This window comes from Balaenoptera acutorostrata, chromosome 2 (genome assembly GCF_949987535.1).
Source record: "Balaenoptera acutorostrata chromosome 2, mBalAcu1.1, whole genome shotgun sequence".
Lineage (NCBI taxonomy): Eukaryota > Metazoa > Chordata > Mammalia > Artiodactyla > Balaenopteridae > Balaenoptera > Balaenoptera acutorostrata.
The window spans coordinates 1,645,869-1,664,925 of NC_080065.1; the positions used below are offsets into that span (position 1 = coordinate 1,645,869).

Below are 19,057 nucleotides of genomic sequence, written 5' to 3' on the forward strand. Positions count from 1 at the left end.
AGAGTACAGTTGTATAAATATGGGGACAAGATCTGACTTAGCAACCGGACGCACACAGCGTGCGTTGAGGGGCTTTGCTTGACAGTGAGTGGTGAGCCATCGGTGTGAGGAAGCTGCCAGAGGGCAGTCACCACCTCGGGCATGACACCTAGGTCAGGAGAGGTGAGGGCACATGCTGATGGAGGACAACATGTGGTCTGGATGTCACACTTAAGAGATTAACAGGAGTGAGCTCACTGTGATGGTAAAGGAGATGCAGAAGCACATCACGGAAGAAACAGATGAAGACAGCACTGGGGCTACTTAGCCTGGAAAAGAAAAAGCTAAGGAGGGACTTCCCTGGAGGTCCAGTGGTTAAGACTTCGCCTTCCAGGCTCAATCCCTGGTCGGGGAGCTAAGATCCTACATGCCTTGCAGCCAAAAAACCAAAACATAAAACAGAAGCAATACTGTAACAAATTCAATAAGGACTTGAAAAATGGTCCACATTAAAAAAAAAAAAAAAAAAGCTAAGGAGAACCCAGAGCAGCCATCAAATGGGTGAAGGGTTGTCTTGTGGGGAGAAGGTTTGAACTCTTTCTGTTGTTACCAAGAGCCGAAAGGAGGATCAAACATCCTGAAGTCACAGAGAGCCAGATTTCAGTTTAAAGCAAGAAGTATCTTTGGCCTGCAGAAACTACCCCAAATGATTTTCCAAAATTTTCAAAAGGGAAAAAAGTCATCTTGAAGGCATTTGAGTAGGCTGGACAACACATTTGCAAGAATATCGCTGAGACAACTCATGCATCATCTAGGCAGTAAAAGTAGGAGATACTGGATTCTGAGTCATGGTTAGAGCTGTGGGTGGAAGAAGAAAATCCTTCACCTCAACACACGCAGTGACTTGAATCCCAGACGGAAAGTCTTGTTTTTCTAAGAGACCTAAAGGTATAGTTTGACCATGAGTCATTGTAGTCTTTCCCCAACTTCAGACTTCATTCTTATACTACTATCACAAATTTTGCAATACCCATTTAAGACCAGTACTGCTAATTCACTTAATATTTTGATTTACCTTGATTCTTTTTCTTCTTAGATGTGTTTTTCAAAGTTACCCTATATGCTTGCTATGAAAGTCTGGACCGTCTATCTCAGCATCAGCTGAGACATTTAGATATTCAGAATCTCAAACTCTACTCCAGCTCTGCTGAATCAGAATATCTATTTCAACAAGATTCCCAGCTGGATTCCTATGCCCACCAAAGTTTGAGAAACACTGCTTTATATCACTACTATAAACAGATATTTCACTGTCTCTAAGTCGTTAGCACATATTATTCTACTTTATTCTAACTTTCTTCACATTTTCCCAAAATATTATCTCTAAACTTGGGATGCATCTTATAATCAATGAAAGGAGTACTGTAATTAGCAGGGTGTTTTCCTTTATTAGTGGGACACAAAATAGGTTATCTTACAATCGATGGCATCTTACATTTTGCTAAAATAAGGTAATAGACTTTAATATAACTATTAAAATTAAGAAATAATTGCCTAAAATCATTTTGTATTTGACCATTGGGACTATGCCATGGTTTTGGAAAGAGTGGCTTTATAAAAGCAAAATAATGCTCCCAAACATCACTGTGTTTGAGGCCCTTGAGAACAATTCAGTTTCCTCAGTCCCAACTACAGAGATTCTGTTGCAGATGATTTTGATGTGGATCAACTTTCAACACTTTGGGTAGCAGGCTGAACACTAAGTCAAGCTAAATGACATCAGATCATACACTTGCAGCCTGATGAGATTCCCTCACACTATAGTGCAACCATTCTCAAACTGTGGCCCATGGATCCTTGGAGATTCCTAAGAACTTTTCAAGAGGTACATGAGGTCAAAACAATTTTCATAATACCCAGATGCCATGTGCTTTCTTCACTGTGTTGACTTAATGATGCAAAAGCAAGGATGGATAGACGACCTGACACTTTATTACAAATCAAGACGTGGCACCAAGCTGTACTAACAGTCATAGTATTCTTCACAGCCAGACACTGACAGTGAAAAAGAATTTTTTTAAATTTAAAAAGCCAGCTTCAGGACTTCCCTGGTGGCACAGTGGCTAAGAATCCGCCTGCCAATGCAGGGGACACGGGTTCGAGCCCTGGTCCGGGAAGATCCCACATGCTGCGGAGCAACTAAGCCCGTGAGCCACAACCACTGAGCCCGTGTGCCACAACTACCGAAGCCCGCATGCCTAGAGCCCATGCTCCGCAACAAGAGAAGCCACCGCAATTAGAAGCCCGCGCACCGCAACGAAGAGTGGCGCTCGCCGCAACTAGAGAAAGCCTGCACGCAGCAACAAAGACCCAACGCAGCCAAAAATAAATATAAATAAATAAATAAATTTTTTAAAAAGCCAGCTTCATTGAAAAATGACCTAAAATTTGCAGCAATGGAAAGTATTAATTTGACTACATCTCAAATTTATCCACATCTTTATAATATTCTACATGATCAAACAGGAAGTCCATGAAAAGCACTCCTTTTGCACACTGGACTTTGACATTTGTCTCAAGGAAAAACACATGTGCAGTTGTCTGAGTAGCAAGATGAACCAGCCACTTGATTCATGAAGCACCATTTTTACTTGAAAGAATGACTAGCGGACAAACTATTGTTTCTCAGACTTGTATATCTGGCACACAGTTTCTCAGAAAGCAGTGAAGTGTGTTTATCCTTTCAAGGAAAACTACTGACAGTATTTTTTACTAATGCTATAGTTGAGTTTTCAAGCAAAAATTAAAATTTTGGAAGACTTGTATCTACTATCATTAGCTTGACAATGTCCTAATATTTGAATTTTCTAATGAGATCAGTACTGATATTAATGATTGTGATTTTTTATACTGTATAATGAAACGTGCCAATATTTGGAAGTTCTGTATAATTCAGCGAACAATATTTTCCAAATGATCAATGTATGATGTTTACACATGGGTAAAAGTTTCATTCAAAGTTCAACACAGACCAACAGATCATAATGTTTGTTGATATGGTTTCAGATTCCACATTGCAACTAGCCTTTAAGGAACTACCACAGAAACTACCACGTGTCAAGTTTTGGTATAGTATCTAAAAAGAATTTCCGCAATTATTTGAAAGGGCAATTAAAATACTCTTTCTTTTTCCAAATTATATATCTGTGAAAGATTTTCTATATCTACTTTAACCAATAAACAAAAAACAAAAAAACAAAAAACCATACAGCAACAGACAGAATACAGAAGCAAGCATGAAAACCCATCCATCTTCTACTCAGCAGACATTAAAGTGAGTTGCAAAAATGAAAAACAATGGTACTCTTGCCACTAATTTTTTTTGTTTTGGAAAATACAGTCATTTTCATAAAAATATGTCATTAATGTTAACATGCAATGGATTTGATAGGAACTGTAAATGAATTAGATTTTCTCAATTTTGACTTCTAATACCATAAATATTGGTAGATATGACCTGCATAAACCAAACTCACTGGGTTCTCAATGGTTTTTAAGAGTGTGAAGGGGTTCTGAGAAAACAAAGCTTGAGAACTGCTGCTGTCGTAAAACTCACTTAAGCCACAAAAGTAGGGACTATCTTCACAGATGAGGAAACAATATGGATGAATTCTTCCTCTCCGCCAGGCAGTAACTGAGAACATTTAAACCGCATGAAGCCTGCAAGCCAGAGGTCCTCTTTGCGGTGCTATATTGAGTTCCAATCTCTTAACTATGAAAACTTAACCACGAGCACACAGATGGTTCAGCAGAGCCGCTGGCCAAAGTAAAATCGAAATGCAACTTATCCTGAATAAGATCCAGAGGGAAGCAGTTGCTCCTTTCTGTAGGACTAGATCCCCCCAGAATCTCAAGGAGGGATATTGAAACAACAGTCAGTTACCAATGAAGAGTAATTTCATAAAGTGTAAGATTGAGGGCGGGGGAAGTTCCAAGAGACAACCATAAAATGTTCAATTTTCCCACTTTTAATAGGAAACATAAAAGGCTTTATTCAAAACATATGACCTATTTCTTAAGAGAGATATGGGGATACATGTGTGTAATTGAACTCCATTTTATGGTCACTTACAGAAGAATGTATGGAAAAGAAAAAGCAGAGAAAGAAAGGGAGAAGGGGAAGAGTTGTGGGGAAAAGAAGTAGAGGGTCAGGAGGTCCAGAGGGAACAGGAAAAGCAAATGCAGATGAGGAAAAGGAACCAGAAAAGTCACACAACCTGCAGGGGCCTTAGAAATGAGCTAGGCTTGCTTCTTCATTTTAAGTGAAATTAGTGGCCCAAAGAAGTTAAGTGGTTTGACCAAGTTCAGTGCCGGGAATTTAAGCCAAATTTTCTAGCTTCTAAGCAAGGAAAACACATAAAGAGAAGGTCTGTGAAAGGGGATGGTTTGGAAAGAAGTGACGGGGGGGATGAGCGGGAGGGTGGACAGAGAGAGAGAGGCAGAAAGATACATAAACACACCATACACGCACATGCACACACACACACACGCTAAGCAGTGAGTTCTAAAGCAGGTATTTAATTAAACACTGTTTGTCACACCCCGACACTGCTACACATAACTAAAGTTTGGAGACCCCTGCCTTAAGCCCAGTACTTCTCAACCCTACTATGCCTAGAAATCACCTGGAGATCTTGTTAAAGTGCAGATTCTGGTTTTTTTTTTTTTTTTAATAGTTTTTAATACTTTATTTATTTTTATTTATTTATTTATTTATGACTGTGTTGGGTCTCTTAGTTTTCGTGTGTGGGCTTTCTCTAGTTGCGGCAAGTGGGGGCCACTCTTCATCGCGGTGCGGGGGCCGCTCTTCATCGCGGTGCGCGGGCCTTTTCACTATCGCGGCCCCTCCCGTTGCGGGGCACAGGCTCCAGACGCGCAGGCTCAGTAGTTGTGGCTCACGGGCCCAGTTGCTCCCCGGCATGTGGGATCTTCCCAGACCAGGGCTCGAACCCGTGTCCCCTGCATTGGCAGGCAGATTCTCAGCCACTGCGCCACCAGGGAAGCCCCCAGATTCTGGTTTTGTAATGCGGGGTGGTTCTGAGATTCTGAATGTCTAACAACTCCTCGGTGATGCTGATGCAACGTGTTCAAGGACCACTCTTGGAGTCAGAAGGCCCTACACCAGCAGTTCTCAGAGTGTGGTCCCTGGACCACAATGATGAATTCACCATCAGCTGATGAATGCACCACCAGCATTGCCTAAGAACTTGCTAGAAATGCATATTCTCAGGCCCAATCCCATACCTACTGAATCAGAAGCTCTGGGGGTGAGGCCCAGAAATCTGTGTTTTAACAAGCTCTCCAGGTAATTCTGGTGCATGTTAAAGTTTGGAACCATTGCACTAGGCCATAATGTCTCCTATCACCTTGTTGCCTGTAATTGGCTAAACAAGTGTGGCAGTACTTTATGTTCAACTCATAACTTTTCACTGGGCTATCTGAACTTTCTACTAGGAATTATCAACATTCCAATAATTCTTTTCAGACACCCTTAAGATTTGGGAATGACACCGAGATCATGAGGCTCAAATGTGATGTGTAATTAAGGAAGTATTTTCTGAGGCCTCCTTTATTAGGCTCAGCTTGGCTTCCTCTAACTGGTTTAGACTTCCACACCTGGAGCTGGACTAAGAGATGTCCCCTCAAACTTTTTTCTTGGAGTAAAATATCTCCTTTAGCTCACCCCCACTTGCCCACTCTAGGCCCCTATACCAGGTCCTGGATTCCTCAGAACGTAGGTTAATCCCAGGAACTTTTGAATCTGGCACCCTGTCTGAATGGAAATAACAGGATGGAGCTCCCCAAAGCTCCAGACTCAGCAGCCCTGGTCTTCCCAGCCCCTGCAGTCATGAGCTCTGATGCAGAGATGGCCATTTTTGGAGAAGCAGCTCCCTACCTGTGGAAATCAGAGAAGGAGAGAATCGAGGCTCAAAATCGCCCATTTGATTCTAAGAAAGCTTGCTTTGCAGTGGATGATAAGGAATTTTATGTGAAAGGTATGATCCAGAGCAAGGAAAATGACAAAGTCACAGTCGAGACCCTCGACAACCGGGTAAGTGTTGACCTCAGATGTCCTTGCTAACACGGGCGTCCCCCTTTGCCTTTGGAGTAGAATGGTGGAAATTGCATGCTGGCCCATAGGAGTCTGAAGCTAGAACAAGACTCACATTGATCTACGCTGAGTGACGCCGCAGGGAAACACTGCCATGGCGCACACCGTTCCTCTGGCTCTTTCCTTCGAGGACTTGGCCTTTGAGAGTTTGTATGATGTTTGCTTTGGAGAAAGGGGAAGGTGGTGGTGGAAGAGTTTGGACTGTTTAAGGGAGAGATTGATACAGATTGCTGCTGGATGGGCGAATATACCAAATAGAACTCTCTAGGCTGCAGAGTGACTTACAGAGGGAGCTCCAGAGGCAATGCCTAATTTAATGCAGAGAATTACAGAGCACCATTCAATTCAATCCTTACTGGACACGCACCATGTCTAGGTCACAGTGTCTATCACTCTGCAAATATGAGCAAATCTCAGTCCCGCTTCCCCAAAGTTTATCATCTAGTGTAGGAATCAAGAGTACATGGTGGGTATGGGGACTTCCCTGGTGGCACAGAGGTTAAGAATCCGCCTGCCGATGCAGGGGACACGGGGTCAATCCCCGGTCCCAGAAGATCCCACATGCCGCGGAGCAACTAAGCCCGTGCGCCACAACTACTGAGCCTGCACTCTAGAGCCTGCGAGCCACAACTACTCAGCCCGTGCGCCACAACTACTGAAGCCCGTGTGCCTAGAGCCTGTGCTCTGCAACAAGAGAAGCCATGACACACCGCAACGAAGAGTAGCCCCCACTCGCCACAACTAGAGAAAAGCCCGTGCGCAGTAAGGAAGACCCAACGCAGCCAAAAATAAATAAATAAAATAATTTTTTAAAAAAAGAGTACATGGTAGGTATGAATCGCAGTTCACAAATTCAAGCATACAAGACAGATGACGATGACGATGATGATGATGATGATTGTTATTATTAAACTTAACCTCTGGTGTCAGCCTCTTTTCACAGGGCCGGAAATAAATTTTCTGGAGTTACTATTGGGGTCCCCTCCCCAGAGCCATGCCACATTTTCAGTAATACCACATGGGGTGTCACTGCCCCCCTGAAGGATTGCTAAGAAACAAGCCCCAGTTTCTTTTCTTTTTTTTTTTTTTTGGAAAAGATTTTTTTATTCAGTGTTTAAGTAAGATTAAAAACTACAAGATTTTGCTTGCAGCTGATGAGCAAGAAGAGAAAAGTTAAACCCAAATTATCATCTGATTGGCTAGTTAAAACGCTCTGACTCAAGATCAAATTATTCAGTGACACACCAGTTACTTTGTGTGGGCTGAGGAGTTCTGGAGCAAAACAGCCCTAAACAAAACATATCATCTGAGAGCACAGGGCTAATGGGCATATGAAATACTAAACAAGAAAGCTGATAAAGGGAGGCTGTCACAGACCTTTTGCTATTTTAGGCTTCTAGCAGTTGGTTACCATATACAAGGACCTAGCAGCCAGTTATTTTATCTCTTGACTTATCTGAGGTTAAACAACTTTAACCCACTAAGCAGGAATAAAGAGACACTTTGTAGATGAGTTGGAAAACATAAAGCAGTCCCACTTCTCCAGTAGAATTTTAGTTAAATTAAATCATAAGAGAAACAATGATTACTGCACATATTGTCCTTGTCACACTGCATCTGTTGAGTAGAATTTCCATTCCAAGTGTTGTTTTCATCTTCACCATCGTCTTGAGTCCTCAATCTGTATATCTTGCCCTCCTTTTTCAAGTCTTCCCCCCGTTTCTCCAGCACTCTTTTTCTGACTGGTTCCCTTTTTTCTGAGTTGCTAGAGGATGCAAGGTTTGAGGATTCCAATGATGCTGCTCTCACCGAGGTCTGTGCAGGAGGAGGATTACTAAATAAGAAGTTGCTGATCAATCTCCAGATGGCAAAGAATGGGTAAAGGACTGTCCCCAAGAATGTCCAAAAGTTGCCACTGGAAGAATGTACCATGGATGTAGTTGGTCTTCCTGCTGGCAACAGTACCATTGAAGCACTTGGGGCAAGTTCCAAATCCAGTAATTTCTTTTTATAATCTTCTTTGGTAAATTCCCTCCTGGGAAACATTGTTGCTAATGAAAAATTACCGTAAGTGTTGCCAACAGTCTGTGCAGCAAACTGCCTTGCTTCTTCTAGAGGAGCATCAGAAGGGAACTGATTTGTGAAGGAAGAACCATCAGGAAGACGGAATTGAATTCTCGCAACATTGTTTCTTTCTTTTGTGGAAGAGTCTCTCTTGACTTCCATTTCTGCCTGTTTGGCCGGCAAGGCAGCAGCTTTAGCAGCTTCTACTTCTTCCTTTGTCTTTGCAAAACGAGCAGCTCTCTCTGCACGGTCCAGTGCAATCTTCTGTTTTATAGGCTCTCGAGCTGCCCTATCTTCTGCCTTTTCTCTGTTCCTTTCCTCTAACATTCTTTTTGTTAATTCTTCTTCTTGCTTTCTTTTATAATCCAACATTTCTTTTCCAGTTTTCCTCCTCTCAATTTCCTCCTTAATCTCTCTCTGTTCTTCCTCTTTCCTTTTCTCTTCTCTTTTCTTCAAGTTTTTTGGTTAGTCTTTCCACTCTGACGGTGAGCTCCTCTGTAGGTCTCTGATTTGAACATCCACCAGGCTCTGGAGACACAGTGGCCTGGCCTGAAATTTCTCCTCCTGTTGCAGAATCTGACTTTGTGTCAGAAGTGGGTGGTGTCTCACAGAGCTCTACATTTCTGGACTGACAGTTTTCAGAAGTGTTGTTCTGATCAAATGAGGTGGATGGAGTAGAGACTGAACTTTCTCACTGGCCACTATTTGCCACTGATATTTCACCTTTTAACGAGTGCATCTGCCGGACTCTGTGGATTCTGGTAACAAGTTCATCTGCAGGAACACTTCCTGCTATTACTTCCAAGGGAATTCCACTGTCTCCAATAAAGAAACTGGATGGAACACACACTACAGGATAGATCTGTGAAAACTGTAGGCAGGCTTCACTTTTGGTATCGATTTTCACAGCAACAAAACCGTTTGAAGATGCTTCTGTCACTTGCTCATCTTCCCAACTTGCAGCCGTCTGTGTAGCCTGTTCATCATCACCTGCCACAAACACCACGAAGACCGCGCCGCTCCTCTCGGCCGACGCGGTGGCGGCCGGAATGGCGCCCTGGAACCCCAGCATCGCTGCCCTCGGGCACAGGCGCTCGCTCGGCGTGTTGCCGCCTCGGTCCCGGAGCCGGCCCCGCCCTCTCCGTCGTTGGGCCCCCGCGGCCCGCCTCCGGCTCCGCACCGGCGCGCAGGCCCGTCAGCGGCTCCCAGGATGCGTGCAAGCGCGCAGGCCGAGGCGCGCCCCGCGACGCATGACGCCACGCGTCGCCGTTGGCAGCGCGCCCCGTCCTTTGTCTCGTTGGCAAGTCGGTGCGTGCGGGAGCCCGGGAGACCGCAGGCCCTGCAGTCCCAGAAGTGGAAGGAGCGCCCCAGTTTCTGAACCTTCAGGACACACAGATTTTTCCATCTTCCTTATGCTATTTTGGATGTCCCTCTCTCTCTAGTTTAGGGCGGTGGGGCAGAAGGGCTTCCTTTCCTCAAGAGATTTGGTCTATATCAACACATCTCCTCCCTTTTATCTTTTCAGTAAAACCCTCAAAGCTCTTCTGAGGATTCGGCCTTTTGGAAAACAAACGCTAGAAAGGCTTACAGGCTCTCTCGCTTTTATGCCCTATTTTCTACCTTTCCTGAGTAATGGAGTGCCAGTTGTATGCTTCAAGGGGAGGGAAAACAGAGAGGGGAAAATTAGGTAATAGTCTCAAAATACTGTTCAGGCATGGACCATGCTTCAAGTCCAAATGTTTTAACTATTAGGGCAGCGGTGCAGGGACTTCTGGAAGCCTTGAAAAGACAGGGGAGAGCAGAAACAGGTCATGGAAGAGGTGGTACTTCAGAAGAGCTTTGAAGCTTGCTGGATGTAATTCCAATGTAGATATATTCCAGACAAAGGGACCCACGTGAGCAGAGGTGTTGAGGTGGAGATTTACAGAATACACTGGAAGAGTTTTTCCCGATCTTCCAAGCGTGATCTCATTGCAGCACTCATAGCAAATGGGGTAAACAGGCAAGCTGCTGTGGCCTTGGCCAGCCTGAGTTCCACCTGGCCACCCTGAGGCTGAAGGGCTCTATAGCTTTGCACACCTGTAACCCTCTTCTGGCACACAGAATGGCATGCTGACTTGGGGGCATCAGACCAGAATTGGTTATACAGTTTGACCAGTCTTAGATTTATCAAGAACAGTTATTTACGGATCATCTCTGGGCACAGAAATGATCCATAAAGTTAACCACGGTAATGGGGTAATCTCACCACAATATCTCACCATGTTCACCCCACTGGTAGGTCACCACATCGGCTCTCCCACTCATCATGTGATTTTTCCTCTCAATATCCAGACACTCACTCCGAACAGTGACCAAGTCTTCCCCATGAACCCTCCCAAATTTGACAAGATCGAGGACATGGCCATGATGACCCACCTACACGAGCCAGGAGTGCTGTACAACCTCAAAGAGCGTTACGCAGCCTGGATGATCTACGTGAGTACCCTTCAACCTCTCTTTATTCCATTTCCTTCTCTTAGTAAAGTCAAGATCCATAGGTTGAATTTTCTGATTTTCTCAGACCTACTCAGGCCTCTTCTGTGTCACCGTCAACCCCTACCAGTGGCTGCCGGTGTACAACCCTGAGGTGGTGACGGCCTACAGAGGCAAAAAGCACCAGGAGGCCCCGCCCCACATCTTCTCCATCTCTGACAACGCCTATCAGTTCATGTTGACTGGTGAGTAATTTCTTTAATCCATATTTTAAAAAATAGTTTTAGTGAAGTATTCAAGTCCTTTAACTGCACTGGTTCTTAGTTAATTACTCGAGCCCTTCACAGGCTTTGCTCATCCAAACGGTGCAATGACCAAAGTGACCTCAGTAGATTCAGAGGATGTCAGGATGGAAAGCCAGGGGCGCAGTATCTTCCATTACCAGTCACGGTTCTTAAGCCAGAGCTTGGGACTGAAGCCACACTAAGTACATGCTTCTCTGGGGGTGGATGTGAAGCACAAGGAGATGCGCTGCCCCCACCTCCAAAGAAACCCCCAACAGGAGCACACTTGGAAGAGAGACTATATTAGTAGCCACTTAGGAATGCAAAGTTGGAGAAATGGGCACAGCAACTTCCCTTCACCTGTTTTCTCAGGCTCCCTCTTTCTCCTCCTTAAATTTCCAGAATAGCAGATGAAATAGCAGAGATGTGGTAATACTGTCACCCTTGTCATGCCTAACATCACTTCGGTCTGTTCAGCTTTCACCTGATTTGACTTGGTGCAGAGAGAAGAAGTAGAAGCAAGCATCTGAGATCTGAAGATGCTTAAAAGTCATCCAGGACAATGTTGCCCAAACTTCAGCCATTCCAATGTCACATTCGCAATCCTGGCCATTTCTGCATATTTAAAATCTTTCCTTATAGTGACTGAAGTTCCGTCCATTTCAAAAAGGAAGAATAGGGAATTCCCTGGCGGTCCAATGGTTAAGACTCTGTGCTTCCACTGCAGGGGACATGGATTCGATACCTGGTCAGGGAACTAAGATCCCACATGCCACGTGGCGTGGCCAAAAATAAAAATAAAATAGGAACCGAACAAATCTGCCCTTTGATCTGGAGGAAAACTATTTTTTTAAAAAAGGAAGAATAATATCACTATTAGTATTAGTTTCTTAGGACTGCCGTAACCAAGTACTACACACTGGGTGGCCTAAGCAACAGAAATGCATTGTGTCACAGCTCTGGAGCCTGGAAGTCTGAGATCAAGGTGTCAGCAGGGTTGGTTCCCTCTGAGGGCCGAGAGGGAGAATGTGGTCCAGGTCACTCTCCCAGCTTCCGGTGGTTTGCTGGCCATCCTTGCCATCCCTTGGCTTATAGAATCATCACCTTGATCTGCACTTTCATCTTCACATTGTGTTCTCATCTGTCTCCAAATTTCTCTTTTTATAAGGACACCAGTCATATTGGATTAGGGGCCCACCTACTCCAGTATGACCTCATCTTCACTAATTACATCTGCAATGACCCTATTTCCAAATAAGGTCACATTTTGAGGTACTGGGGGTTAGTTAGGGCCTCAACATATTAGTTTGTTGGGGGGAACACAATTCAACCTATAACACTCTTGTAAATGGAAAATCACGGTCACTGTCCACAAGTAGAAAGTAAAGGTGAAAGAAAAAGGCAATGACAACAAATCAGTGTCCATAAATTCTAATTAGAAGCGGTGGCTTCTTACAAGTTCTAAGTCTGAGACTTGCTTTCTTTGTTGAAAAGGGAGATAAGAAAGTGCTGTTGAGGAGGTAAAGATCTGTGAACACGAATAACTTCCACACTGTGGGACTCACCGTTCACTTCCCATGCTGCCCACGTTACACATCCAGCATTTGGGAAATCTGCACAAATTGTCTCAAAGAAGATTCGACATGCCCAAATCATCACACCACTAGTTAATGGCAAAGCCAGAACTAGAACTCATGGGCTCTGTCTACCCCCAATGTTGCCTGATTTGTATATCCTGCCTGTATGTTGTTTATTTATTCTGTCCTGCTTCCTTCTGCATTTCTAGATCGAGACAACCAGTCCGTCCTCATCGCGTGAGTAACCTGTGTTGTTGCCATGATGACTTGGAAGGGGTTGTCCATTCCTTCTGCTCTCCTTTAGCTCACTTACTTTTTTAAAAAAAATTATTTTATTGAAGTATACTTGATTTACAATGTTGTATTAATGTCTGCTGTACAGCAAAGTGATTCAGTTATACATATATATTCCTTTGCATATTCTTTTCCATTTTGTTTTATCACAAGGTATTGAATATAGTTCCCTGTGCAATGCAGTAGGACCTTGTTGGTTATGCATTCTATATCTAATAGTTTGCATCTACTCATCCCAAACTCTCAATCCATTTGTCCTCCATTCCCCCTTTCCTTGGTCCCCTTGGCAATTACAAGTCTGTTCTCTATGTCTGTGTATCTCACTTTATTTTATTTTATTATATTTTATTTATTTTTGGGTGCGTCGGGTCTTAGTTGCAGCACTCGGGATCTTTTGTTGGGGCACGCGGGCTCTTCGCTGTGGTGTACAGGCTTCTCTCTAGTTGTGGCAGGCGGGTTTTCTCTTCTCTAGTTGTGGCACACAGGCTCCAGAGTGCGTGGGCTCTGTAGTTGTGGCACGCGGGCACCAGAGCACGTGGGCTCTGTAGTTTGTGGCACGTGGGCTCTAATTGAGGCGCGCAAGCTCAGTAGTTATGGCGTGCGGGCTCGGTTGCCCCGCGGCATGTGGGATCTTAGTTCCCTGACCAGGGATTGAACCCGCGTCCCTTGCATTGCAAGGCGGGTTCTTTACCACTGGACCACCAGGGAAGTCCCTCTCACTTACTTTTAAATCAACAGCGGAGAATCCGGGGCTGGGAAGACAGTGAACACCAAGCGTGTGATCCAGTACTTTGCAGCAGTTGCGGTCACTGGGGAGAAGAGGAAGGCGCAGCGGCCCGGCAAGATGCAGGTGAGCAGCTTCCTGCACCTGGAAGGCTTGCTGGAATGAGTATAACTGAAACCCCAGGTGAGCCCCAAGTGTCCGCAGGGCTTTGTGCTCAGCAGAGATGCACAGCACGAGGTCCTGCCCCAGGGGGTGTTTACGGGGCAAGGCAGGAAATGGCTCCACCTTGTGGACTCTGGCTCTAGCACCAGCTCCATCAGCAACAGCCGAGTGACCTTGAACAACTCCACATCCTCCTTTGGCGAAGGAATGATTTAGGCCAGTGGTTCTCAAACTGGAGTGCACGTCAGAATCACCAGGAGGGTTCGTTAACAACGGATTGCTGGTCCCCAGGCCCAGAATTTCTGACTGAAATTCCTGTCTCACATTCAAAATCCTGGCATGTTGCATTTCTGTCATGTTCCCATTGTTCATGCCCTGTCCAGGGATCACACTTTGAGAACCACTGGGCTGGGCAGTAGTTTCCAAACAGCTCTGAAGTCAGAAAGGCAAGCAATCATGTGGGGAAGGGGAAAAGGTGAAAACTCTGCTTTCTATAAGTGGATTTCTACGTAATAATTCTCACAAAATATTTTATGCAACTTAAACATTTTTTTGAGAACCACTGTTTCTATCATATGGGTCACTTTCATTGCTCACAGTCTGTTTCTACTTCTGAACCCGAATATCTGTATAAATGGGTCCTGGTGCATGCAGAAACAGAGGTCTATATTTTACAAATCCATAATTTATAATAAAATGTTATCAGAGAAGAAAGGCCATCTGGGAGATTGAGAGGTAGCGGGTAGGGCTCCAACCTGGAATCTGGTGTGGCCAGAAGCCACTTTGATGCTGTGCTAAGACTCCTTCTACGATGGGACCTTGAAGCCTCCTTGGGTGGGGTGGGGATGGGCCTGTGGGTACTCAGCACAACTGTACCTGCCACCAGCCTGAGCTGGGCGACATCTCTCCCTGGGACCTTCCCAGAGCATCCACACTTTTGAGTCACTGGGAAGTTACTTCGGAAGACGTCCAAAGTCCTCTCTTTTCCTCTTCTCACTTATTATTAGGGAACCCTGGAAGACCAGATCATCCAGGCCAACCCCCTCCTGGAGGCCTTTGGAAATGCCAAGACCGTGAGGAATGACAACTCTTTGAGATTCCTTAAGACTCAGTCCAATTGTCAATGACCCCCAGAAAGAAAACCCTCTCCTCCAATGCTGAATATGAAAAATGGCCACATAAACTAGGATATACCTGGCCTTAGTCTACCCCCAAGTGCTTCAGATCAAGCTGCCCAACCGGGATATTCTGATAACCCTTCAAAGAACATTTTGTCTTATTCCCAGCCGAAGGAAGATTTAGCTGTCCTTCCCTAACTAATCAGCATCACCTCAGAGCCTCCTGAAGTCACAAGGATTCAAGATTCAAATTCCACAAATACAAAATGACTTCTCTATGCTAAAATTCGTCTCTTCAGGTGGAAGCATTTTAAAATACATAAGTCCATTGAACAGTATCCACTGACTTATTAGCCATGAAAACCTTAGTGTGAAGTTAGTTAGCAGATCTGACCTTCTCCAAGTCAGGAGGTGCTGGGAGGAGGGAAAACCTGGTGGAGGCAGCAGAGCTCAAAAATTGGGAAGAAGTTGAAACTGAAGATACTGAAGGATATGTTCCATCCTTCAATGTTTCACTTAGGATTAGCTCAACCAAAGAGGCATTTACTTCCGACACTGGCAAATAAACAAGTGTCCAGTCTCCTATCTAATTTCACTGGCCAGTAGAGCAAGTACCCAGAGGCACTTGCATTCAGCAGCTTGAACTCCTGAAGAGCGAACACATAATTCACATAAACCTACACTGGTCCTTCATTAACTCTTCTTAGGCTTCATTCAGAGAATACTGAGAATACTACTGAGGATGTACTACATTCCAGGGTCTGTGGGTGAACAAGCAAGGCAATATTTTTGCCCTCCAATTGGCTCACAGAGTGGTAGCGACCAATTAAGCAGATGATGTAAGAAGGGAGTATACACACACACATATATACTATATATAATTCCACCCCTCACTCCCCAAGATTGGGGGAACCCAAGTGCTGAGTGGATCTTTGGGGAGCCAGGAGGCCTGGCCTGGGGGCTAGGTTTGCATGTAGTAAGTAGTAAGGAAAACTGAGGCAAGACATCTCAGAAGTAACATCCAGAGGCAAAAAAGAAGTCAGATAGTCCAACCAGGTTATCCGTTCAAAGGTGTTACAAAGAGTTTGAGCAGGATAAAGACCAAGGAGACAGTCAGGTGTGAGGTGGTCCCAAACAGAGACTCGAGAGGGAGCCTGCAGGCATCCCCAGAGCTGTGGGAACAGGGCCAGGTGCTCTGGGCAGAGCTACCTGAGTCTTGACTGAGCCGGCGTGGGGACCAGATGCCCAGCAAACAGAGAGGAGGAAGGTCCTCATGCTTCTGGCATCGCCTCCTCCATGAGCCTACACAGCCCACCCATCCTCAGTAGCACCTAACAGAAGCCGGCTACAGCACCATAGAAAGAAAATAACTGTGTTTTTCCATCTGTCTTTGGACAGGGGACGTTCCTTCGCATTCATTTTGCAGCCACAGGAAAGCTGGTGTCAGCGGACAGTGAAACCTGTGAGTCCAAACACTCTATCTGGCACCTTGGCTTTGGCCACAGAGGCATCTCCTGGGGACCCTAAAATCACATCGTTTTTTGTTATCTTAGATCTCTTAGAAAAATCCAGGGTGGCATTTCAGTTATCCCATGAGAGAGGCTATCATATTTGTTACCAAATCATGTCAAACAAGAAGCCGGAACTTATGGGTAAGTTCCTTGGTTATCATTCTCATCTTCCAAATCGATCACATTGGAAAAAAACTCAGAGTCAGCTGTGCATAAGATGCTAAAGGGATCCTTCTGCTTCACAGACCTGCTTCTCATTTCAACCAACCCCTTTGACTTCCCCTTTGTGAGCCAAGGAGAGGTCACCGTGGCCAGTATTGATGACAGTGAGGAACTGTTGGCCACTGATGTAAGTATTTTGTGTGTTTATTTACTTAAGTAAGGAATTGTTGAACTTATGAACTGAGAGGTACCCATGATCTCAGGAGGAAGCTGGGATGCAGGGATGCTCAGTGATTAGACCCAAGAGCTCAGAGAATTAGTACAGATCACACCCCTCCCCCACTTGGTTCCATTTCAGAAGATTCCAGGAAATGGGAATACAGAAAGTTCTCCAAAATAGGCCTTCAGTTCCATTCTCCAGCTTTTTAGAGTAAATGTTTGCATGGATAAGGTCTTTAAAGTTTTTGTTGGAAGTTTTCAGGGTACAAAACCATCTACATGGTTCTTTTAAGAAAATCTAGAAAATACAGAAAAGTCTAAAGCAGGAGAAAACAGTCCCGCTCTGCAGCAGCCGTTCCATTCCTCTGGCTACCTGCCACCTCGGGCTCACAGTAGGCACCCACCTCCTCAACACACCTGTCAGGCCTCTGGCCTTTAGCTTTGGGGAGTATCTCCAGGGTCAATAACCATAATATTAACTGAGTGCATTGAGCACTCACGCATGCTAGGAACTGAGAAAAGAGCTTTGCCTCAACAAAACCTCTGGGATCAGCACCACTGCTACCCCCGTTTCATAAAGGTAGAAGCTGAGTCTTAGGAAAAAAACACACGATTTGCACGAAGACAGTTTGTAAACGACGGTCTGAACCCAGATCTGCCCAACCCCAGAACTTGCATTTTTAACCCTAACCCTAAGACCCTGACCCTGACCCTGACCCTGGCCCTGGCCCTAACCCTAACCCTAACCCTAACCCTAACCTCATAGTGTTGCTGACCCTTCCATTGATATAATTGTATGTAATTGAACGTATTCAACAAATCTATTAAACATCTGCCCTCTGCCCAACACCCTCCCAGGTGTTGGAAATGCAATGAAAATACTCCATAAGATGCGCACCTGGTGGGCACATTGTTAACAAAAGGCTTTTACATTTTCACCAGTAGTTTCTCGGTAAGGTCATCACTTGCCAATTAATGACCATGCTGTTTAGGAAGCTCATTAAAAACCCAGGAGTCACGGTTCCCGGCAGGCTCTCCCATTCTCCCTCGGGCACTCTTCCACCCTCTCTAGGTTTCAGTTTCCAGGAACTCGAGCCTATTGAGAGAGTGAGGAAATAGCTAATCTGGTTTTTGGATGATAAACCATACACCAGATTTAAAGAAAAATATGTCATTGCTGGTTTTCATTCAAACAGACAGGTATAATGAAGGAAGGAACCCCTCTGGCCCTCCAGGAGTTGCCTGGGAACCTAGTCTGCGAAATACTTATACATCAAGAGATGGCTCTGAGCTGGAATTCTACAAAAGAAGAGTAGAGCAACCCAGTACAGCTTTATACCCCCTCAGCCGCAGGAGGAGAATGGCTGCAGGCTACTGAAAGCCAGCAGCATTGACAAATTAACTCCCCCCAGCCTTTGCCAAACTACAGTGGTACCTCTGAGTTCTCTGTTTCCTTCTCTATTATGACTCTTTTCTCAATAAATCCACATTTCTTAATAGAGTGTCACAGTGGAAGCAAAACAGACCTTCAATTTTCAGACCTCAATTTATAAAGCAAAGGTTCTAGGGGTTTTGTTTTTAAATTAAAGGACCACATAATTTGAAAATTGTACAGGTTCTAATTCTTCAGTTCCAAGACACCAAACACACTGCATGCGGTCCCCAGGGAAAGGCCCCTCTCAGCAGAAGCTCCACCAATTCCACAATGAAAGGGCAGCAAAGTGCCCTTCTCCCTTCTCTGCTGCCTGGATGGCCCCCATGTTTTTCAATCCATGCCCCCTGGCAAGTTTCTAAGGTGCAGTTCTGAGACCCTTCCCTTTCCCATCCCAGCAGGTGGCCAAGGGCCGGCCCGGGCTGGAGACGTGCAGGAAGCAGAGCTGGGCCAGCTGACCAGAGTGGGGTTTGGGGGTTCTCAGCAGGAGAAATCACCATGCAGGATAAATCCCTTGGCCTTGCCGTAAGCCAAGGGCAAGTCTCTCAGGGCTACGGGCCCTCTCAGGTTCTCCTTGCAGAGACCTCGCGTGGGGCACTTGGCTACTTGGGAAAACCGCGCGGGAGCGAGCTTTACACCAGCAGATGTTTTGTAAAATTGGACGGGGTAGGCTCGGGCCTGTCCTCAAAGCCTCTACTCAAAGGCGAGCCCTTCCTGCGGCCGCCAGGTTAGGGGGCTCCGCGACTGTGCCGAACGGCTCTGGTGTGAGTCGTGGTTCCCTCCTCCACCCACCCCCACGAGCCCCCGTCCCCTTACCTGCGGCCCGCGGTCCTCCGCTCCGCGCTCGGATGCCGCTAGGGTGCCAGGGACCCACGGGAGCGGTC

The 19,057-nt window shown here is 45.3% G+C and overlaps 1 protein-coding gene and 1 pseudogene across 1 annotated transcript; one reads left to right on the top strand and one right to left on the bottom strand.

Moving 5' to 3' along the window:
• The first annotated feature begins 5,887 nt into the window (after positions 1 to 5,887).
• On the top strand, positions 5,888 to 18,316 carry LOC130707092 (myosin-13-like). Its single transcript, XM_057539983.1, has 9 exons — positions 5,888 to 6,091; positions 10,550 to 10,693; positions 10,779 to 10,935; positions 12,761 to 12,788; positions 13,584 to 13,695; positions 16,248 to 16,311; positions 16,403 to 16,501; positions 16,606 to 16,709; positions 17,938 to 18,316. The coding sequence occupies exons 1-9, from the start codon at positions 5,888 to 5,890 to the stop codon at positions 18,055 to 18,057; spliced, it is 1,032 nt and encodes a 343-aa protein (XP_057395966.1). The 3' UTR covers positions 18,058 to 18,316.
• Positions 7,263 to 9,287, bottom strand: LOC130707091 (UBX domain-containing protein 4-like; annotated as a pseudogene).
• Positions 18,317 to 19,057: the final 741 nt, after the last annotated feature.

Coding starts and splice junctions, on each gene's coding strand:
- LOC130707092 (XM_057539983.1), top strand. CDS start 5,888: ATGAGCTCTGATGCAGAGATGGCCATTTTTGGAGAAGCAGCTCCCTAC. Junction 10,694..10,778: donor ACGCAGCCTGGATGATCTAC/GTGAGTACCCTT, acceptor TGATTTTCTCAG/ACCTACTCAGGCCTCTTCTG. Junction 16,502..16,605: donor CAAGAAGCCGGAACTTATGG/GTAAGTTCCTTG, acceptor TCTGCTTCACAG/ACCTGCTTCTCATTTCAACC.